At 40.3% G+C, this 23,621-nt stretch overlaps 1 protein-coding gene across 6 annotated transcripts in view; it reads left to right on the forward strand.

Annotated features, from left to right (window-relative positions):
- Window positions 1–409: 409 nt before the first annotated feature.
- LOC100893128 (nucleolar and coiled-body phosphoprotein 1) overlaps window positions 410–23,621 on the forward strand; it is a 28,923-nt gene continuing 5,711 nt past the window's right edge. For 2 of the 6 annotated variants that reach the window (XR_004064093.1, XM_030985322.1), the window contains exons 1-9: window positions 410–563; window positions 8,396–8,548; window positions 9,349–9,505; window positions 10,392–10,505; window positions 11,746–11,838; window positions 12,607–12,656; window positions 12,916–13,594; window positions 19,398–19,514; window positions 22,364–22,456. Coding sequence is in view for 1 of the 6 variants with exons in the window: in XM_030985322.1 (XP_030841182.1) it covers window positions 8,414–8,548; window positions 9,349–9,505; window positions 10,392–10,505; window positions 11,746–11,838; window positions 12,607–12,656; window positions 12,916–13,594; window positions 19,398–19,514; window positions 22,364–22,456 (1,438 nt within the window). In the remaining 5 variants the exon portion in view is untranslated. Of the gene's footprint in view, window positions 574–8,395; window positions 8,549–9,348; window positions 9,506–10,391; window positions 10,506–11,745; window positions 11,839–12,606; window positions 12,657–12,915; window positions 13,595–19,397; window positions 19,515–22,363; window positions 22,457–23,621 lie in introns of all 6 variants that reach the window. The other 4 variants (XR_004064094.1, XR_004064095.1, XR_004064096.1 and 1 more) reach the window with 4 other exon arrangements.

The raw sequence follows: 23,621 nt of genomic DNA on the forward strand, positions 1-23,621 counted from the left end.
CTCTCCCTCTCTCTAATGATTATTGCTCCCTCAGTTTCTGAAACCAAGCCCGGCACTTCCTCTGAACATGGATTTTACCGAACTAGCTCAGTAAATGTCACTGCGCACAACGTAGTGCCAGACAACTTTTCCAGTTGTTTTAACACCCCGTGCTCTGATTGCTCAGGCACCCCTTCCTGTAAGTTGAGCTCCCCCTTTCCTCCCCCTTTAAATTAAATTAAAAAAAAAAAAAAACCTTTCCTGGCAAGCACAGCGCGTACCACCGTGTAGTGTTGATATGAATGGGGGAAAAGGGAAAACCCCTACCTTAGTATGACGTCAGCTGTACGCCCTACGCCTAATTAAGGAACGGTGAGCGCGCGCTGCGCACGGATTGCATGCTACATACATGAACAGGTCACGGCAAAAATAGCTTTGTGTTACGGAATACCACTGCCACACTGCACTCTGATTGCCCAAGTCTGAGCTGAGGCTGAGACCAAGCGATTTATGACGGAACATTTCAGGAAGGAGCCTATTGTTTCCAAGAAGTCTCTCCAGATCCAGGCCAGGCATATACATATGTAGGTCTAGGTAACAAAATTAAGCTTATATTTATAATAATGTAGGCCTAAACATTTAGAACCAAACATTGCATAAAGACTAAGTTCGTTTACGGTTTACTAGGCCTAGACCAGGGATAGATGTGAGTTTAAATGGATACCCCATCTAACAGCATGGCTTCCGACGAGGGTTGTCAACAACCACTCAATTGACAACAGCCGTCCACGACTGGTCCTCCATCCTACAGCAGCGTAGCCAAGCTGATATAATCTTCTTGGACTTCAAGAAGGCATTTGATCGAGTACCACACCTTCTCCTGTCAACCAAACTTCAGTACTATGGAATAAGTGGTGACTCACTCCAGTGGATAATGTCTCTCCTCACTGATAGACAACAGGCAGTCGTAGTTGATGGATCCAAATCAACATGGAGGGATGTAACATCTGGAGTCCCCCAGGGATCCGTCATCGGCCCTACCCTCTTCCTGTTGTATATCAACGATATCCAAGACAACATCCAGTCCACAATGCGTCTCTTCGCAGATGACAGCACCCTCTATCGTGAGATTCGATGCCCTGAGGACCATCAAATCCTAAAGGACGATCTCCAACAGCTGTCCAGGTGGTCTTCAAACTGGATGATGGACTTCAACGTGAAAAAGTGCGCTATCCTCACCATCACACGGAAGCGTACTCCCAGCATCCGAGAATACCACCTGTCAAATGGACTGATTCCGAGAGTGAAAGAGTACAAGTACCTTGGAGTAACGGTTGCTGCTGATCTCCGTTGGAACAAGCACTGCCAAACCATCCGGCATAAAGCAAGCCATACTCTAGGTCTTCTTCGCAGGACTCTCTCACCCTGTACCAGGGATGTAAAGTCCAGGGCCTACACAGCCTTAGTGCGCCCCCAATTGGAGTATGCCTCGGAGGCTTGGAACCCACACAGCGTCACGGTCACAAAAATGCTAGAGCAAGTACAAAGAACAGCGGCTCGCTTTGTGTACCGTGACTACAGATACACCACATCACCATCAGCTCTTGTGGCAGCTCTAGGGTGGGACACGCTTCACACACGTCGAATCCTCGACCAATGCACCCTTCTCTACAAGATCCATCACCGACTTGTCCCCATACCTGCACCAACTATTGTTATCCCTGCTACATACTTCGGAAGACATGACCACAACCTGAAGTATGTAATTCCTGTTGCAACTATCGACTCCTTCAAGTTCTCATACTACCCAAGAGCAATAAGGATCTGGAACCATCTGCCAGGCTCAGCAGTCAATGCAACAGGAATAACCAACTTCAAGGAGGCTGCTCTACCCTCCATCAGAATGATGCAGCCCCCCGTTGGTTCTCACATCATATAAGCTTACTAGCTTGGTTTTTACTTGCACTGGACTTAGCATATTTTACTGTAAATTGACAAGTGCTTTGTCCACACACCATTCCAGCAATTCATGACACTCCTTGTAGTCACTTGCCTCACCTACCATCCCAGTATAGCTTCCTGAGTGAGCTGCCAAAGGGATTACCCAACCAAGTACCAAGTACCAAGAGGGCCCTTTGAAGCACTGCGAGGCACCGAGTCTTTTTTTCCCCTATCATAATCCCCTATCATAATCCCCCTCCCGGACCGCACAGCTCGTAAATCTAACTCCCAAAACTGAGTGACATAGGGCTCGCGAAATGCATTGTTGGAAATACACATCGGCTGCTATCAACAATGAACAAAAATGGCGGCATACAGTAGGGATGAGTATTTGCTAGGCGACGATTTAGACTTTCTGACTGGTTTTGAGGAAGATTTAATTTATGGGAAGTTGGAGACCAACACAAGTTTAATATGCACGTGTGAAATTCCATCAACGGAAAATCTTAATCGTTGCAGCAAACCAGAACGTATGGTTAAATCAATGGTTTCATCGTGAATGCGTAGGCCACTCCAGCAAAACATAGATAGTTGATGCGTATTGACTACTAGCACTGCAGTACGTGTAAATAGGCAGCATTTGAATACATGAATAGTCAATACACTCACGACATACAAATGCACATAATTATACCGATGCGGTTGATCGGCAAGTTTGACAGTAGACTCACGATTTTAATTTTTAAATTATTCTTTCTAACATTGGAAAGTTTAACAAATTGTATTTTAATGCTCTTTAGGTGTCATCAATCGTCACTAAAGTACTGACTTTGAGTGAAGTCAGTTGAGTTTTGTACAGTGGTGTTTGAAATGTTGAGAATCAATAGCACAATTTTTAATATACGGCCAGGGTAGTAATGCAGCTATGTGTGTTTCCTCCCACAACATGCAGCATGTACAGCCCAGCGAGCACGGCGGCTTGCGCGTCGCCTGCCCGTACTCAGGGTGAAAAGTGGTGATGAATTGACAACTTCTAACCCTCATTAAACCAAATGCGCAAATATATAACACAATTTCATTTAGTTATTTTAAGAGATAAACTTATGGACTACCTTCCTAGCTATGTAAAAATTTCGGAAACTTTCGGAAAATGTCAATAATTAGAAGAGAACACGATGATGATGAGAAACTTGCATTCACTCTAACTCACAATTTCCTTGGTCGATTTCGCTTGTTCAGATGGCTACGTCTTCAGTAGAGTTATCCGAGCACAGCGAAAGCATTTGATAACCAATAGAAGGTTGTATTGTGCCATAAGTTGTCGATTTTTGTATTTTATATGTTATAGCTATATACATCTTCCATGAGTATGACGTCATTTTCTCGGTGACTCGCATGGCTTCAAAGCCTTTTTTTACGACCAAGTGTTTAGAGAGCTTAGGGAAGCAGACCGTGTTGCGTAACATTTCGTAACATTTGGATTGCCAGAGGGCATCTGTGGTCTGATAAGGGCGGCTGTTGATGGATTTGATGGCTGAAGAGGGTTACATTGCTTGTTGTTAAGCCAAGTTAATCTTGAATATCTTTCCCTCGGGAAATTCTTTCGAGACGGAATATCCATTTAACTCACATATCCCTGCCTAGACTGAGCTGTGTCTGTCTGTAGACTGCATATTTGCATTGACATCATTGAGCATTGACTCTTGAGTTGACTCTTGACTTGAGCCTCGAGTCGGATATAAAAAAACGTTAATAATAATACCAGTAGTAGTGACGTATAATACAGGTTTTGATCTAAAGACAATGTTTGTATTTATGTTACATAGATCTAGTCGTAGGTCTACATATGTAGCTCACTCGTACTCGTCTCTATGACGTGTGAACCAGGCCAGGCCAGGCCAGGTAATTGAATACCCCAACCAGGCCGAGTATATGGCATCTGCAAGAATCTTCAGTATTGAAGGAGGCAGATTATCTTGAAGAAGAAGAAGAAGAAGAATGTGATGAGCTAGTTAGGCCTATAATTAACTTCATATAACACAATCAAGTATATTAATAGGCTAGCTAGTAGACTATATAACTATAGAAGATTGTTTTATTCCTCGAGGCCGCAAGTGCAAGCCAAGGTTCAACGTTGCAACAATCACGACAATGAACTAGTCTAGGTTAGACAGAAAATATTTCAATCAATGAGGGATCCAGAAATGGTCTTGGTAGTTGGTGGAACCTATCCCTGAATGGACTCTCTCAGGATGTCATCACGAGGCCAACTATTACTAGGGACTACAATACATGTAGCTGATTATTCTGTCATATTCAAAGGAAGTCAGCATTGCACATTGCATTAATATTTGTTTCTTGATGATTGAATTGAATTATTTTATTGAGTGTAAATGAAACCAAGAACACCGACACAAAGGTTTGGATAGTACATTGTAGTAACTAGTATTCAAAACCTTTGTGTGTTGGGGGGGGGGGGGGGGGGGGGGGGAGGGGGGGGGGGGGGCTAGTCTTGGTTTTATTTACCCTCAACAAAATAATTCAATTAAATCATCAAGAAACAAATATCAATGAATGAACATGCAAATTTTTACTGCAATGCTGACCTCCTTTGAAAGTGACAGAATAATCAGCTATTTGTCTGCGGTCATTCACCATGCAGAAAGAAGAAGAAATTTAGACTTATTTGTTGTGTATACGCATGCAAAATCTAGGCCTAAACTCTGATCAAAGTCTAAGATTAGCCACCTTGGCACTGTGCATGATTTTTAGTCCCGCAGTAGCTGTCCTGCATTGTGTGTGTAGCTAGGTTGTGCCATTTATGGTATGCAGCCTGTTGAACAATAACAAGTTTACCTACAAAGTACCATGTGATGTGACATGAGTTCAGCTGTTTATGACATAATTTGCCCGCTGATAAGAATCTGTCTGCATTTAGGAGTTTATGTTGATCAACGCTTAAGTTAAGCACTGTTCGGTGATCTCAGACTGAAATGCACTGCAACAAAATGCTTACCCGGTACCCGGTACCCGGTATGCCAAGGCTGTGCATGCATGAACCTGTGAAAAAATCTGTGAAAATTGTGAATTCTCTCGCACACTTTTATCTAGACACTGGGCATCCGTGTGAATACTACTACTACTACTACAGTCAAACCTGCTTTAGTGACCACCTGTCTCCAAAGGCCACCTGTCTACAAAGACCAACTTGAAAATGGTTTCTCATTGAAACATGTACCACCTGTCTACAAAGACCACTTTTTGTGTTTCCCTTAGGTGGTTGCTATATACAGGTTTGACTGTACTACTACACTACTACTAGTACTACTGCTACTGTTAACAATACTACTACTACTACTACTACTACTATTACTACTATATACTGTTAAAAATACTACAACATGTACTACTCTTACTACTACTACTACTACTACTACTACTTCTTCTTTCTACTCCTTCTTCTACTACTACTTCTTATAATAATAGTCTTAATACTAATTTTATTATTTTATTTTATTTTTATGTAGCACCTTTGCAATTAAGTAAATGATCTTAGCGCCTTACACTGTACTGTATACCCCAGTCATTGGATTTAGTTGTGATTCTGCACTTATAGTGCATATTCTCCAACCCGACTTGGGAGCCTTCCAGCTATATAGCTCTGCAACCTTTTCGCAGGTGTACATAATGCCACATACCGGTATGCTATATATCCCAACCACAGGGACGTTCACATCCTACTGGGTTACTCATTTGAAACTTTGGTGGAGAGGAGCAATGAAGATATGAATGAATCCATGACTTTTGCATTCCCAGTCAAATGATTTAAACCACTCTGACTCCTATTCATAGATTCATAGCTGCACAATAGGTGAATAAAAGAAAGAGAGAACAGTTTTTTAAAGGGATAGTTGAGGGCGCTACACAAAACTGAGTGTCAAATTTGAAAAAACATACAATTTAAATGACAAAATCATCTTTGTTTGATCAAAATCGGTTCAGAGACGGCTGAAATATCCATAAATATATTGATTTCTAATACTTGTGTACTCCCACAAATATTAGATAATTTGAAAAAGCCGTTGAAAAAAAACGAAATAGCGCCTTCTACGTTGTATTTCAGCCAATGCAGATGTTGGCTTTTTTGTTGGTATTTTCGTGTTGGTTGTATTACGCACAACCAGCTGGCCCATGTATTGTTATTTTTAATTAAATAATTAATTAACGGTCATCATATTTTTTTGAAAGTGGAGCTGAATTGGTTTGATCGTATTAGCTAAATTGCACATTTTGGGGTCTAAAATTACCTTCATAGCAATTGTAGGTTCTAAAAGAGCACTAGATATGTCATAGATAAGAATAAGAGCAATAACCATGCACTTTGAAGGCATTTGCGGTTTTAAAACAGAACTCAACTATCCCTTTAAAGCAGCTTTTGCATTTTAAATTAGTTGAAACTAGACGTATATTTTTTTTCTCTGTAAAGTTCACTCCAATGCTTTGCACTAATCAACATTCCAGTACATATTATCATAGGCATGTCCCTCTTACTCTCCCACACAATATTTGTTGAAGCCTCGGAAATGAACATTTCTCCAGATTTTCCCCACTTTATATAGAAACAATGGGAGTGCTGATGTCCACAACAGGATGAAAACTTTGACATGACCTTCCTGGTAAATTCCCTTGTAGTTGTCTGGCACACATGTTCACACTCTCTCCTGAGTATTCTAGGCTCTGCATAATTAAGTGCTTGCCTGTTCACATATGACACAGGAAATCATCACGACCAAGGTTATCTAACTTGGCATTTAAACAAACAAAAACGTATTGAACGGCAAGTGGGGATGCATGCACCAAAAAAGGGTACCGGTAGCTGTGTGAAACAATTAAGGTCCTGTGTGTGCTCATTGTCTGTGTATTGTAGATACAGAAGCAATATATAGTACGCTTTCGTCATAGTAACAAAAATGCTGTGGTCTACTCAAGTGCGACATTATGTGAACAATCATTTAAGTTTCAGACTTGGCTCGTTCATACTTGATGTTGTGAACTACTCCAAAAATTGCCACATGAAAAAAAAAAAGTTTCAAGTATAAATTAATGACTGGCAACTTGCAATTGGGGTGAAATTCTGTAGCGGTACGTTGCTAGATCATTCATCATCATCTTCATTTATTAAAGCTAAAGACCAGTTATAGATATGCGATTGCATTGTGAAAGAAACGTTGTGGAATGGATCAGAAAAGGTTGATCATCTAGCATATAAGTATTGGTGTGTACTGCAAGGTTCTGGAATCATCAAAATGATAAGAAACTTGGCCCAGTCCTTTTAAAGTTACAAGCACTGTACACAGAAAGATGTGGGACTATACGCACACGTGCGCGACACATGCGTTTATCTCTCACAGACCATCGGATAAACTAATTTACCAAATATATCAATTAGTAGGCGGTTTCCCGGCAAATTTTTTATCATCATGTATTAGTCAAAATATATTCTTTCACATGATCGGTAATAAGAGCTTCCATTTCATTATTTGAAATTGGGGCGTTTCCAATACTGGTCTTTACCTTTAAAGTCAGCATTTTGTAGGTAGAGGGTATTCATTGCCACAAGTATTACCTTGTGCATGGGAGCAACACCTATCGATTTTCAAGTCGTACACTCTTGTACTAGAAGTGCTATAGAAATGTAATATAATGTTTATTATTATTATTGCTGTTATAAATGCACTGGTGAGCACTTAGACGCATGGGCATAATACATGATGATCTACAAATGTAACAAAAGTTTGTTCACATACTGTATCTGGTGTTTGTTTTTAACGATACTGTACTGTACTACTGCACAGGTATCATGATCTCGTGAATACGTTGCCAGACTGTGGATCATATCGTTAGCGGTTTGAGTCCCACTGCGACACTAAAGTCCTTTGGCAAGACATTGATCAACATTTGCCACTCTCCACCCAGGTGTTGAATGGGTACCCGGAATACTTCCCAGGGAGCGGAGAGTACGCACTATCATGTGCAGATTAGCAATTAAATCCAATGACTGGGGTAATAATGATTAAAAGGATAAGTGCTTAGAAATTTAGTATTAGGTGTAAATTGTGATACAACAGATTATTATTTTTATGATTATTATTATATTATTATCATTACCTATTACACAATGTGTGTAATGTGCTTCACATTTCTGAATCTTATGACACACAAACAGGTGAGTACCATACAGGACCTGTGTTGTGTGCAGCTACCTCATTTATCTCCACCTGCCATTCAAGCAAAGAAATGGACTGCTGCCGTAAACAGGCTGTTCAGCTTTGCCTCCTCTTTTGTGAACAAGCTTTAACTATGATACTCATGCAGGCCTTCCCTTGACTTGTACCCTTGATTTACATGTATACACAAACTTTGTTCCATTATTTCTACTGTGAAGGTTTTTACTTTCACTTTTTTCTATTTACAGCTTTGAGCTTTGGATGGTATGTGCATTGGCATCATGGCTAGGAGTGAGGATAGAGAAAGAAAGAGACGGTTAAACGGGATGATGAGAGATTTGCAGATGGTAGATCCGTCTGAGATTCTCCCTCTTCTCACTTGCCTTAGTCAAATGCGTAAGGTAAGTGATATAAATATAAAAAAATTACTTGGTTTGAGATTTTCCCATCTTTCACTTTGCTCTGATGTCTCAGTCAAATGTGTAAGGTAAGTGATGTGAAAAACTTAATTTGAGACTACCCTTTCTCCAATGCCTCAGTCATATGTGTAAGTAAGGTAAGTGATATGAACAACTCAATATGAGTCTCCCCTTTCTCTTAGCTGGCTTAATTCGGGCTTAGTTTCCAATGGGCTAAAGAATTCACATCATTTCTCCACACTTGCTAGAATGATAGTAATAATAATAATAATATTTCATTCTTGTATAAGGATATTATTACTGCACTTTTCTTTAACATCATAGCTGTATATGTTTGTAAAAAAAGGGAAATCATCAACATTTGTCCCCCGACAACTGTCAGTGCTGACTAAATTTGAACAATCACAGACCTGGAAATTAATCAGTGGCAATAGAATTGTCGGTGAAAATGATATTAGTCGGTGAAAACCACCGACTAATTGTTTCATGTAACACCCCCAGCTCTGGCAACAGTAGTGCTCAGTGTGGGAAAGGAATAAATCTTACCAAGTTCCCACTTTTTACACCTGGGTCGAGTGTGGCAAATGTAGATTAATGTCTTGCCAATGCTGTTATGGATGTTGAAAGAATTTTTATTTTTAACCCTGTACCTTGTGGGTCACAGTCTGGAGATGTTATCCAATAGACCATAATACTTCTATATATATATAGTAGCGTATGCTATAGTAGAATGTATCTTGATGCAAATAACCATTGTATCTGTTTTGTTTGTGTACGTATAGGAGCAGATCAGAGCGAGGTGTAGAAATGATGGTGCTATGGTTGCAGCAGCTGAACTTATGGAGGAACTTCCAAAGAGGGAGGGATGGTATGATATCTTAGTGGAGGCACTGAGAGAGATGGGAAAAACAACACTTGCTGATCAACTGGAAGGGCCAGGTGAGTGATCATGTGAGAACTCAAAGACCTGGTCGGAAGTGAAAAATGAAATAGATGAATTATATATCAACAAAAAGCTTATGAGCCATAAATTGCAATAATATCAATCATATGCTATTTTAGTGTCTAAAGCCTCGAAAAATCAGAAGATGTTGACCTAAAAACTAGCTATCAACTCCGACTTGATGACATAATCTTTTGTGGAGTAAGAATATTCACAATGACTTTGCATTAATTAAGCATGGCTCATCACCTCAGCTATATAGGTGAGCTGATCAGGTCCACATGCTATGTCGTCATTGTAACTGCGGCAAATTTGACCCCTGTTGACCTGTAATTTGGAGGGATGTGGAGAATGTGGTTTTTATATGCTTTTGAGCAATACTGAAAGGGAAAATATTTGTTATTTCTTTATATTTGTAATTCTATGTTCATTCAGCTTTCCATATATAAAGTTGTATTTTCATCTGATAGGATCTTTAGAGGTACAGGGGGAGGGGGCACAGTTTCTTTCCTATGATGTGTACTTAATGTATATAACATATGCCGGATTAAATTTAGCTGGAGAATTAGAATTGGGTTCTCAGCTGTTTCTAATTTTAATTTTAAATATGAGACACTTAAAGTGTAGTCCTTCACATAAGACATTCGTAATACAATATCCTTTCACAGGAGAATCCAAAGATTTTAAAAGCTCTCAAACTATATTTTATCAGAACTGCAAGGGTATCTATTTCTGCAATGTAGGCTGGTTTGGTGAGACTGTTGTCAAATCATATTTCTTTGAGAACAGTAAACTTGGGCATAGTCTTGAGTTGCTGCGAGGCACAACATCTTTTTTGGAAGGGCAATAATTTCTTACTTCTACCACCTTTTTTTTGGACAGAGTTGCGATCTAGTCCCTCAGTACCATCTCAGAATGTGGCTTCAGGGTCAAGCTTTCAAAGTGCTCAGATGAATCCGATTCAAGCGAAACAACAGCATAGTCCGTCACCTCCAGGTACAGTATTTAACTAATCCTTGATACACTGGATGGTTTATCTTCTGTATTCTAAACATTTTGTATAATGCACTGTGCCCTGACTACATATATAAGTAATTTTCATAGTATACTGCCCTCACCATAGAGATATGAAGGCAAGCTGGAGTGTTTTCTGGTATGGCAACGGGTTGGCTGCCTGAGAGAACATGTGCACACATTAATTGGTAATTCTACCAAATCTGGGGAGTGTTTCACAAAGACTAAGATTGACTTTAAGTTGGACTTAACTATGGCAGGCCGTTCATGCCACTTTTTGCTGATTTTTGCTCTCACCATTTACTGGCATAATTGGTCTCTCAAGGGACGTACAAATCATGGTCACAAATCTACAGAATTTACATTTGTTGATAATTCATTATCAAAGAAAAAATATTATCTAAAGATCATCAAGGTTAGAACAACCAGTGGCATCTATGGTCTGCCATAGTTAAGTCCAACTTAAAGTCGATCTTAGTCTTTGTGAAACACTCCCTCTGGTGTCATCAAATTATGATGCAATACATATGGCCATGCACTGACTACTACATGTACATGTGGCTTTAAGCCCGTCCAAGGGGAAAACAAGTGACCACACTGTAGACAAATAATAGTTGCCTCTCTTAACAGGTTTATCTACACATAGATGACCATTATTGGGTGCGTTTATCGGGTCTTGCCACTAGGTATGTACATATCGAACCCCACTATCGAACCCCACTATACGAAAGTGATTTAAGGGATGTAGCGTTTATCGTCTCTTCACGATTCAAACAAATAAAGGCCTTGTCTCTGCGCAGCTGCATTGCGCCGTTTGACCCGGGAAGCAGACAGTTTCTCGGAGGTCAACTACACACACACGCTTGCACACAGCACATGGCGCGCGCTAGCCTCCGAACCGGAAATTAACCTGGGAAGGTCCGATTTGTATGTGGGGTTCAAAACAGCTCTCAGAAACGTGATTCTGGCTGTATGTCACATTCAAAACACACCTTTTTGCGTCTTTAAATATGCCCATATCTAAAGACGTCTAAAAAAGGCTTTGTGTTTATCACCTTCAAAATTTGCCTGAAAGACGTTTGAGAAACCTGATTCTAGGCAAAAATTTATTCAATAAACGCACCCATAGACAGGTACAATGTAGTTGTAATAGAGAGATGACCTGAAAGACAGGTTTGACTGTAGTATACACTCATGTTCTTACTCTGTTATTCTCCATCAGCATGTGATCCTCAGCAGAGACATCCTGAAGCAGAAGCATCTGTCACACCTGATTATCCGTCAAGAGCAGAAGAGAAAGATGTCCAGCGCAAGGGTAAGAGGAATCATGTTTATCAGTGTTATTTCAATATTGACAAGCCAGGCCTGACTTTAACAGGGGTCCTCTGGGACATACATGTATGGACACCATACATGTAATTGGTCTACAAACCCCTATAAAATAAGAAGCCCAGATAAATTTCTCTAGTTATCTAGACCCCTTGAAAATGAAGTCATTGACGTAGAGCCTATTAGATGCAACAACATTCTAGCTGTTTTGATATTTTTGATAGATATGCTTTACCAAGAGAAGGTGCAATGGCTCAGGGGTAGAGTGGTTCTAAAGGAAGTTGATGCACTAGTGTCCTTTGATAAGGCATTACTCCTGATTACCAAGTCCCTTGGAGAGGACTTAAAGCCGTCGGTCTTTTGGTTACTTATTTTACTTATAAGCATACTCATGCTTTCTTAGCAGTCGGGTAAAGGAAAACTTGTTAATACACATGTATTTTATCATAGTACTGTACATTATATGAAGATAGATGCACATGTCCTCATGATTAATTGCTGGGATTCCAGTATGAAAATATTATTATTATACTGTTCTGTACCTGGCAGCATGTGCTGGCAACAACAAAAAATAACTGCATACAGCAAAGGAACCCATGCTCATGTATCTGGATGTTAAACTATTAGAAATGTAATGGAGTGCACAGTGCTTGTGTCATTTGTTTTGCTCCTGTGATATTTATATATGGTTTATCGTGGCATCTATGCATGCATCTTTAGAAATCCTCATTTCTTTTCTATTTGTGTTATTAAGGTGCCAAGAAAGAGGTCAACAATTCTAGAGTGGATGAGAATCCTGGACAGGTAGGAACTGCACATCTTTATTAACTTTGTGCATTATTGTGTATTTATGTTCCTGTATGTTCTGCATACTACTTTGGCAAACTGTAAATATCTGGGGCAATACCAAGAAATAAGGTATTTCGATTTTCTTGAAGAAAAGATCATTCTGAAGCATGATTTTCAGGAAGTTACAATTATAATAATAAATTATAATAACTTTAAAAAAAGTATAGGACGTTTTCATAGTTGTCAGTCTTACCTCTTCTTTTGTCCTTGACAGCAGCCTCCTTTAGGTGCTTCACTACCGACGCCACAAGCAAGAGAGACGGGAGGTTCAGCAGCTAGTAGCCCCGGCCGTGACCTACAGGAGAGGCATGATGAATCCAAATCGGATGAGTGCAATACCAGTCCACCCCCAGAAGGACGATCGGCTCAGATGCAAAGAGGAGCGTCCGGAGAAGCAGAGGAGCTTGCTCAAAACATGTTGCCTAGCAACTCATCATCTGCAATGGATGCTGGTGCAGTTAGTGTCAGCGTTCCTCCAAGAGATGGCAGCGTTCGCCCAAGAGATGTCAGGTTGACTGGAATAGAGGCTGCTGGTGGGATGAAGGAAGATGACAAGATGAAGAGAAGAGAGGTGGGGAAGGGAGAGGAGGAGCGGATGAATATTCCAAGTGAATCAGAGCAAGATAATCATGGCAAACAAAATAACCTGAGTCCAGTTATAGATTCTAGGGCATTCAACAAGAACAGTGACCGAACCGACTGTTTCAAGGCTCCCACAGAAGAGGAGGATCTCTCAGGTACACCGTACACTTTATCATCCACTGTTGTTGATCCTACGGATGCTTGTGATGCTCGTGCTACCGACCCAATTAGTTTAAGCGAGATTAAAGAAGGCATAAGCACAGGGAATACAGCTTCTCAAAGTGGGTCATGCCTCCAGCAAAATGATAAAGGTAATACAGAATCCACTGGAGAGGGGCAAGGAGGGGCCGATAGAGGTGGAACGGGGGAGAGGGGTGCCATTGGTGGTGTAGAAACTGTAGATGCAAGTAAAGACAACCAAGCTAGTCTGCTTATGAGAGTGGGTAGTGTTGTAAGAGGTTTCATGCCCACTGTGCTTAATTCTGTAAGTGAATATACTAAAACTAAAATATATTAAATTATATCCCTCATGTATAGTTTGTTGCATTGCGATTGTACAGAGCACGAAAAAGGTATAGACAAGTACTATCTACCTGAGATCTCGAGACTTTTGTAAAGTAATTTTTTGCTGCTACCCCATTTGCCCATACAATCCTATAGCAAAGTAGGTTACGCAAAATGCCAGTGTTAAACTAGTACAAGTCAACGACGCTTAATTTAAAGCATTTGAAAAGTCAAATACACGCGCATCAACTTTATTACATGTATGCATGTTGTGCTTTGAACCTAAAATCGCGTAAACATGAAACAAATGCGCTGAAATTAAGCGCAATCGATGCATATCATTAGTGCGCGACAAAAGCAAAACATATTAAAACCACTTACAATTTTTTGGCGGCACGACTTGCGTCTTACTTAGTTTCTTATGCCTCGCTGTAGCTGGGCCTAGATCTAGACTTTTGTTTGCTTCTAAACATTTGTCATTTGGATAATATTGGATTATAGACTACTGAGAATGATGGATTTATATCATTGTAAGTATTTTTGTTGACTTTGCCTTTGGATCCCGTTTTGTTTAGCCTTTTTAGGCTTCAACGATCATCATGAGTGATGCGCGGGAGCACCCGAGGTTTCAACTTCTTACCGATGAACAAATGAATAATATGCTGGATAATGCTGACAGTACTAATACTAGAAGACAAATCAAATATGTTTCGAAGGTTTTTACAGATTTTCTGATGGAAATGAAGGTTGAACATATTGAAAATTTGGGACAAGATATTAAACTTCTCGACAGTCTTCTTTGTAAATTCTATGCAGGAGCAAGAAATCGAAATGGAGATCTTTATTCAAAGAAGTCAATGCAAGCAATGAGATACGGCCTTCAGAAAAATTTCTTGTCATCACATGAACTCGACATTGTTAAAGACAAAGCTGTCTCAAAGTCTGAAAGAGTATTCAAATCAGTTATTTCACAACTGAAATCTGAGGGTAAAGCAAATGTAAAACATCACACACCAGTTAGTACAGCTGACATGAAGTTGATCCAAGAAAGTCTCGACTCAGAAACACCCGAAGGACTGCAGCACAAAGTGTTTGTGGATATCATGGTATATTTTGCGAACCGGGGGATGGAGAATCTTTGTGATCTGACACCTAATGACTTAAAAAGTCGACGGCCGTCGTTATTTCAGCATTGCTGACAAATTCACAAAAAATCATCGCGATGATGACAGCACCAGCCAAGGTGGAAGGATGTTTGGAATACCTACGAATCCAAACTGTCCTGTGGAATCAATGCTGAAGTACAAAGCCAAGCTCAATTCCAAATGTAGCTGGTTCTGGCAGAAACCAAATAGATCTAGGCCTAAAGCTCCGAAAACTAATGTTTGGTATGATAACTGTCCATTGGGCAAGAACACTTTGAGCAAAATGATGAAAACCATTAGCCAAAATGCCAACTGTTCAACACTCTACACCAACCACTGATTGAGAGCAATGAGCGTCACTATTTTAGATGAAGCTGGTTATCCCTCCCGGGACATAATGGCTGTGTCTGGACACAAGTCAGAGGGTAGCATTAAGGATTATGCTTGCACAAGTGTAGCACAAAAGTCCAGGATGTTGAATACTTTATCTTCTGCCTTGCTAGGAGTAGACCTAGATCTAGGTCTAGAAAATACCATGGTAAACAGGAGTCTAGATCCAGGCCCAGATCAGGAAGTTCAACAGCCAGTGCCAGTGGTGCCTGTTACTTGTGTTAGGCCTAGGCCTACTGCTAGTACTAGTACTAGTAGTGGGCTTACTACTAGTAGTAGTAGTAGTACTACTACCATTACCCTCGTAGTCGATTAATATTTGCTTAATATACTAAAATATATTAGATATTGAATACTGGTATACTAAAACCCTGATAAGGTGGTAACTAGTAACATCGATGGTTTAAGCTTGAAATTATTTAAGATAGGAATAAGTATGTAAAGTCTAATGGGTTGACAAGTGTAGATCAGTGGGTTTCTAGATATTCATGGGTAGCATGAGAAGACATCAAGAACTAATATTTAATTTGGTAAGAGAAGGAGAGAGATTTTACATGAATGTGTTCTCAAGTATGAAAAGAATAAGGTGTGTGGTCACAAGTAAATACCTTGTTTGAGAAAGTTGTTTCTTTTCTATGTTGCTTTTTATGCCTCCGTTACGAAGTAGCCGAAGGCATTATGTTTTCTGGTTGTCCGTCCGTCCGTCCGTACGTCCGTACATCCGTACGTCCGTACGTCCCGTTCTCGTGATCGCGTTATCTGAAGAACCGATTGATGGATTCCTGCCAAACTTTGGTCATGTATGTATCTTGCAGAGCCGATGAACTGATTAGATTTTGGGGTCACGAGGTCAAAGGTCAAAGGTCACAGGGCTCATTATGTATGCAAAAACAGCTCGTGATCGCGTTATCCAAATAACCGATTGATGGATTCCTGCCAAACTTTGGTCATGTATGTATCTTGCAGAGCCGATGAACTGATTAGATTTTGGGGTCATGAGGTCAAAGGTCAAAGGTCACAGGGCTCATTATGTATGCAAAAACAGCTTGTGATCGCGTTATCCAAATAACCGATTGATGGATTCCTGCCAAACTTTGGTCATGTATGTATCTTGCAGAGCCGATGAACTGAATAGATTTTAGGGTCACGAGGTCAAAGGTCAAAGGTCACAGGGCTCATTATGTATGCAAAAATTGCTCGTGATCGCGTTATCTCAAGAACCGATTGAAGGATTCCTGCCAAACTTAGGTCATGTATGTTACTTGCGAAGCTGATGAACTGATTAGATTTTGGGGTCATGAGGTCAAGGTCAAAGGTCATGCGGCTCATTATGTATGCAAAAATAGCTGTGATCGCATTATCATTAGAACAGATTGATGGATTCCTGCCAAACTTAGATCATGTATGCATCTTGCAGAGCCAATGAACTGAGTAGATTCTTTGGTCATGAGGTCAAAGGTCAAAGGTCATGGGCTCATTATGTATGCAAAAAGACCTTGTGAACACATTCTCATTAGAACTGACAGATGGATTACTATTTAACTCGGGACATCTTGCAGAGCCAATGAACTGAGTAGATGTTAGGGTCATGAGGTCAAAGATCAAAGGGTCATATATGTATATGAGAAATTGCTTGTAATTACAATATTCTGAGAACCTGTTAATGGATTACAATTGAACTTGAATTTGAAAAATTTCTTCTGTTTTGGTTTGTAAATTGCCCTATGACGGAGGCATCATTTCGACTGCGCGCAGTCGAAGTTCCATCTAGTTTTATATATTTTTTATATATGAATTATTCATTAATCATATTATATTGAATGGCCCAAGTTGAGGGTTGATAGTAAGGTGAATTACTGTTTAATCTATAACCAGTTGGTCTATTGCCCAATTAGTCTATTCCCATTTGGTCTTCACCCAGCTGATCCACTATACACGTTTAGGCTATTAGCCATTTAATCTTATTTCTCTGTGTTCTACTACCAATTTTATCTATTGTCCGTTTAGTCTAATAAACAGTTAGTCTAATTCCCAGTTTGTCTAATGCCCATACCTTCTTTAAAAAATTTGACGTTCTTCAACTCTTCCATACGTACATGTAGGTATTTTAGATATACATGTGAGATATACATGTACATTTATTTTTTCCCCATTTTTTTTCATTAATTATTAGTCATCAGTGTCATTTATGAAATCAAGTAAATTAGACTTAAAGACCAAACTCCATACCAGCGAAAATAATTGATATTCTCATAGGATGAGTTTGTATATTATTGGACTAATGTAAATAGTGCAATAAATGATGTGATGTGATCACTAAATGATAGCTGACATCAAACTTTAAAATGTCAAATCATAATTTTTCTGATATGATGAACTGCTATAATACCATATCACAGGAATATGAGTATGTATGGTAAATATTATTGCCAATTTGACTTTTGTTGTTGCTTATTTGGCAATTTATAAATTACAAGTGTGTCAATGTTCTCCTAATTAAAGATAAACTTGAGTTCTGGTAAAAAAAGAATTCTCACAGAATCTAACTTAACTTACACTGAATGTTCAAGATTGCAAATAAATGTCGTGTGCCAAACAATTTTGGAAGAAAATGTATACTGGCTGAGTAATGAGCATAGAAAGATAAGGAAATCAAGGTAGTACTAGCCCCGACACCATTTGTGTTGTCCCATATACATCTTTCTGTGTACAGTGATTGTTACTTTACCAAGACTGGGCCAAATTTATGATGATTTTGATGACTCCAGAACCTTGCATTGCACACCATTACTTACATGCTATATGATCAACTTTTCTGATCCATTTCACACCTTTCTTGATTCAATCGCATTACATGAACTCACCTTTATCTTTAATAATCCATAGTCTCTGCTGTAACCTAGACAATACTTGTAATCCTCATCAAATGAGGAATTTTTTGAGTTATTAAGTCATCTTCATTGTGACATGTATGTAGTTAGTAGTAATATATTCGTTAAATGTATTGTACATTAATATATTATTTCTTAATAGTTTTACTTTTACCTTGACTTTTGTGCTTAGTTTTCAAATTAAAAATAACAGTAATTTTTCCCTTGTAAAAAGAAATCTTTCAATAGACCATTGAGGGTAGAATTTGGTCTGTGAAATGGAAAGACTGTTTATCAAGAAATTGAATATTAATTATTTGACTTTGGACTTGTTACGTATAAATTAAACATACCATGTTAAAAAATTGTCTTGATTTTATTTAAATTTGTTAAAATTGCATACCGGTAGTTTTTGTACCTACTTTTTTGGGGTTGTTTTGTTTATTCAATTGCATATCTGTGGTTATTATTTATGAGTTCTTTAAAAGAAATGTGTATGTAATATTTATGAAATTCACTATATGTGAGTCTTATTTTTGTTAGAAGAATCTTATTGCGTATACTAAAATATAAATTTGTAAATAGACATATTACACTTGTTGAAAAGAGAGGTAGTTCGTGTAGATCAATTGAACATCATTGAGAAAACATGTTAGATCAAGTCTTCAAAACATGAAATTGACTATTAGACATTCTAATGATGTTGGTGAAAACATTTATTTACTTGTACATGTATGAGTAGTAATATTTCTGTAATATTTATAAAAATGATAACTTGGATTTAAGTGCTCCTCGACCAAACAGGATATGCAGATTCTTTCTGTTAAATCTCAACTTTATTCCTTCCTCTAAAAACGTTTTATATCCCCCTACCCTTCCCCTCTCCCTCACTCTATATCTCTCTTTCTCTCCCCTCCCCTTCCCATCTCTATCTCTCTCCTTCTCTCTCTCTTTTCTCCATCTCTCTATCCTGATGCCGTTTGAAGCCATTGGAACGGTACTTTTCTTGTAAAAAGATGTACATTTTTTTGTCCCTGCCAGACTAAAGAAAGGGAGCAATGTAGGCTGGTTTGGTGAGACTGTTTTCAAATCATATTTCTTTGAGAACAGTCAATTTGGGCAAAGTCTTGAGTTGCTGCTAGGCATAATAACATCTTTTTGAAAGGGCAATAGTTTTCTTACTTTTTCCACCTTTTTTTGGACAGAGTTGCGATCTATTCCATCAGTACCATCTCAGAATGTGGCTTCAGGGTCGAGCTTTCATAGTGCTCAGATGAATCCGATTCAAGCAAAACAACAACAACAAAGTCCATCACCTCCAGGTATTGAACATATCTTAAGCTGGAGTGTTTTCTGGTATGTCAAAGGGTTCGCTGCCCCAGGCAGGCGCGGATCCAGGGGGGCCGAGCGTGCCTTGCCCCCCCCCCCCCCCCCCTCCGCAAAAAAAAAAAAAAAAAAGGAGAGAGAGAGAAGGAAAAGAAGGGAAAGAGGAGAAAAAGGGAAAAAAAGAAGAAGAAGAAGAAAAGAAAAGAGGGGAGAAGGAGATCGGGGAGGAAGGGAGAAGGACTTGCCCCCCCCCCTTCCCCCCCCCCCCCCAATAAAAAAATAAAAGAGAAGAAAGGAAAGGGAAAGAAAAAAGATAAAGAGGAGATAAAGGGAAGGACAAAATAGGAAGAAGAAAAGAAAAGAAGGGGGATATCAGTTGCAATTTTCCCGCCAACAAGTTGTGGATTGGGGGGGGGGGGGGGGCAAAAGACCCTAGCCTCCCCCCCCCCCCCCCCCCGTCCCCGCTAAAAAAAGAGAGAAGGAAGGAAAAGGAAAAGAGGAGAGCTAAAAGGGAACAAAAAAGAGGAAGAAAAAAAGAAAAGGGAGAAAAGAAGCGGAGATCAGTTGCGGTTAATCCCGCCAACGATGTGTGGAGCGGGTTGGGGACCAAAATGACCGTGCCCCTCCCCCTCCCCCCCCCCAGCAAACCTAAAAGAGAGATAAGGAATGGAAGGGAAAGTGAAAGAGGAGAGAAAGGGAAAGAAAAAAAAAAGAGAATGAAGAAAGGCAAGGGATATCAGTTGCAATTTTCCCGCCAACAAGGTGTAGATCGGAGGGTGGGGGGGGGGGGGGGGGGGGGTGGGGGGCACTGGCGTACTGATAGGGGAGGGGGGGGGGGGGCTTTGGAGAAATAGAATTCAAACGTGGTTTATTTGTAATTCCATAATTCCATAACGGTGGTTTATAAATAATGCTGTAATGAGATGATTTTCCTCACTTCATGCGTTTGTTGGAAAATGACAAATTCCTAAATTTACAGCCATGCAGGCAAGAAAATGCTTCTTGAGATGTCTACATATCAGGGCCCGCGGAACGGCGGGGATCGGGATCCTCGAGCCCCCCCCCACACTTTCTTTGAAAAGTATATTAAAGAGAAATAAAAAGAAAGAAAAAATAGTTAACTGCCAGTGTCACATTATAATGGGGTATCAAAATATGCTCATCTGACCATGATTAAAATTAATGCCTAAAATCCTAAGGGCTCTGCCCCCTGGATTCCACCTAGGGCCCAAAGGCGGGCCCTTAGGTGCTCATATGACGGTCATTTAATGCCTAAAACCCCTGATTTCTGGGGGCTCTGCCCCCTGGACCCCACGCCAAATAGTGTCCTGCTAGTGTCACAAATAATAAGGTATCAAAAATGCTCATCTGACCAAAATTAAACGCCTAAAACCCCTGAGCTTCTGGGGGCGCTGCCCCCTGGACCCAACCAAGAGCCCTTAGGTAGGCCCCTCGATACTCATCTGACCGTAATTGAGTGCCTAAAATCCTTGAGATTCCGGGGCTCCGCCCCCTAGACCCCAAGCCAATTAGTGACCTGCCATTGTAACAATTAAGTATCAAAATAATGCTCATCTGACCGTAATTAAATGCCTAAAACTCCTGAACTTCCGGGGCTCTACCCTCTGGACCCCGTCTAGGGCGCTAAGGCAGACCCCTGAACGCTAATCTGACCGTAAATTAAAACCTTAAACCCCTGAGCTTCCGGGGCGGACAAGGTATCAACATATGTTCATCTTACAGCAGGCGCGTAGCCAGGGGGCGGTGGGGTGGTCCCCCAATAAACACCGGCCAAAAAAGAGAGGAGTGTAAAGGAAGAGGACGTAGGAAGAAAAGGGAATAGACAAAGAACATATTTGAAATTCAGACAAGGATTAAGAGTCGAGAACGGTACAACGAATCGTCTTCTTTCTCTAATGAATTAATGAAACGTCAAAGCTTCCGCGCTACGCGCGGGGGAGGGCAGGGGGAACTTAATTCAGACAAGGATAATTTTCGTGAATGGTACAACGAATCGTCTTCTTTCTATAATAATTTAATGAAACGTACAAGCTTCCGCGCTTCGCGCGGGAGGGAGGAGGGGAGAACTGAATTCAGATGAGGATTACGAGTCGAGAACGGTACAACGAATCGTCTTCTTTCTCTAATGATTTAATGAAAAGAAAAAAGCTTCTGAGCTTTGCGCGGGAGAGGGGGATGAATTAAGACGAGGATTAAGAGTAAAAAACTGTACAACGAATCGTCTTCTTTTTCGAATGATTTAATGAAACTATTTTCAGACGAGTAGGCACGTACGGAATGGGGTGGAGGCGGTTAGGGGTTGACCCTCCCCCTTCGGTTTTTTATGTGTGTATTTTGGAGCAAAACCCCCCCCCCCCCCCCCTTTTCTGTGATTTTGTTTTGTTTTTGTTTGTTTTTTTAATTTAAAAAAAAAATTAAAAAAAAAAAAATATGCCAATGGCTGACCTAAAAAAGGTGACCTCACCCCCCCCCCCCACGGAACAAAATGTCAATTGTTCAAATTTCGAGACCCCCCCCCCAAAAAAAAAAGTGTCCTCTTCCCCCCCCCCCCCCCCCCCCCCCTCGCTTATTTAGCGGCTGGCTGAGTCGTTACAATTTTTTTAGATGCCATTCCCCCCCCCCCCCCCCCAAATCCTATTTTTTTGTTGGTACTCAAAGGGGGGGGGGGGTTGAGGAAAAAAACAATTTTTTTTTTTTTTTTTAGTGCTCTCTCTCACCCCTGTTACACATTATAGACAGGTACAATGTGTAATAGAGAGATGACCTTGAAGACAGATTTGACTGTATTATCCACTCATGTTCTTACTCTGTTATTCTCCATCAGTAAGTGAACCTCAGCAGAGACATCCTGAAGCAGAAGCATTCTTCACACCTGGTTATCCGCTAAAAGCAGAAGAGAAAGATGTCCAGCGCAAGGGTAAGAGGAATCACTCTTATCAGTGTTATTCAATACAGGGGCCTCTAGGACATCTGGGCCCTGTCTTACAAAGAGTTGATATCAATTGCAACTTATTTGCTAACTATGTACACAGGCATCATAGCCCACTCGCTAGAGCAGTGGTCTCGTAATCCGGTGACCCGGGTTTGAAACCAAGTCGATGCGATATTCCTTTTTGGTAAGGCATTAATCTTCATTACCAGGTCTCTCGGAGAGTACCTAAAGCCATTGGCCGTCTGGTTGCTTACTTACAAGCATTTATGCTTTCTTAGCAGTCAGGTAAAATAACCATCACATCACATAACATAAGAGATAGGAAAGTGCAAACTTGCGATTGATTATAGGAAATCAATCGCAACTCTTTATAAGATGAGGCCCTGGACAACATAGATGTAATTGGCCTTCATGCAGACCCCTATAAAATAAAAGCACAGATAAAATTCTCTAGATATCTAGACCCCTGGAAAATGAAGTCAGTGACGTAGAGCATATCATAAGCACCAACATACTGTTTTGACGTTGATGGATATGCTTTACCAAGGTAAGGTGCGATGGCTCGATCAGTGTAAAGTGGGTTCAAACCAAGCTAGTCGATGTGCTAGTGCCCTTTGATAAGGCATTACTCCTTATTACCAAGTCCCATGGAGAGGACTTAAATGGAGAGGACTCATATGTACTGTACATTATATGAAGATAGATGCACATGTCTTTATGATTGATTGTTGGGATTCAAGTATGAAAATGGTACCAGGCGCGGATCCAGGATTTCTTAGGGGGGGGGGGGGCCCAAATTTGAAATTATGCTAGCCAAATATTGGAACGTAATGGCGACCAGCAGTGACGTAATTGAGGGGGTGCAGAGAGGGGCGAGTTTCCCCCTCCCTCCTCCGCGAAGCGCGGAAGCTCTGAAATTTCATTACATTATTAGAAAAAGAAGACGATTCGTTGTACCGTTGCCAAAAATAATCCTCGTCTGAATTATGTTTCCCCCTTCCGCGCGAAGCGCGAAACTTTTACGTTTCATTAAATCATTAGAGAAAGAAGACGATTCGCTGTGTCGTTATCGACTCTTAATTTTCGTCTAAATTCAGTTTCACCCCTCCCGCGCAAAGCGCGGAAGCTTTTACATTGTATTAAATCATTA

This window comes from Strongylocentrotus purpuratus, unplaced genomic scaffold (genome assembly GCF_000002235.5).
Source record: "Strongylocentrotus purpuratus isolate Spur 01 unplaced genomic scaffold, Spur_5.0 spur5_scaffold_15, whole genome shotgun sequence".
Classification (NCBI taxonomy): domain Eukaryota; kingdom Metazoa; phylum Echinodermata; class Echinoidea; order Camarodonta; family Strongylocentrotidae; genus Strongylocentrotus; species Strongylocentrotus purpuratus.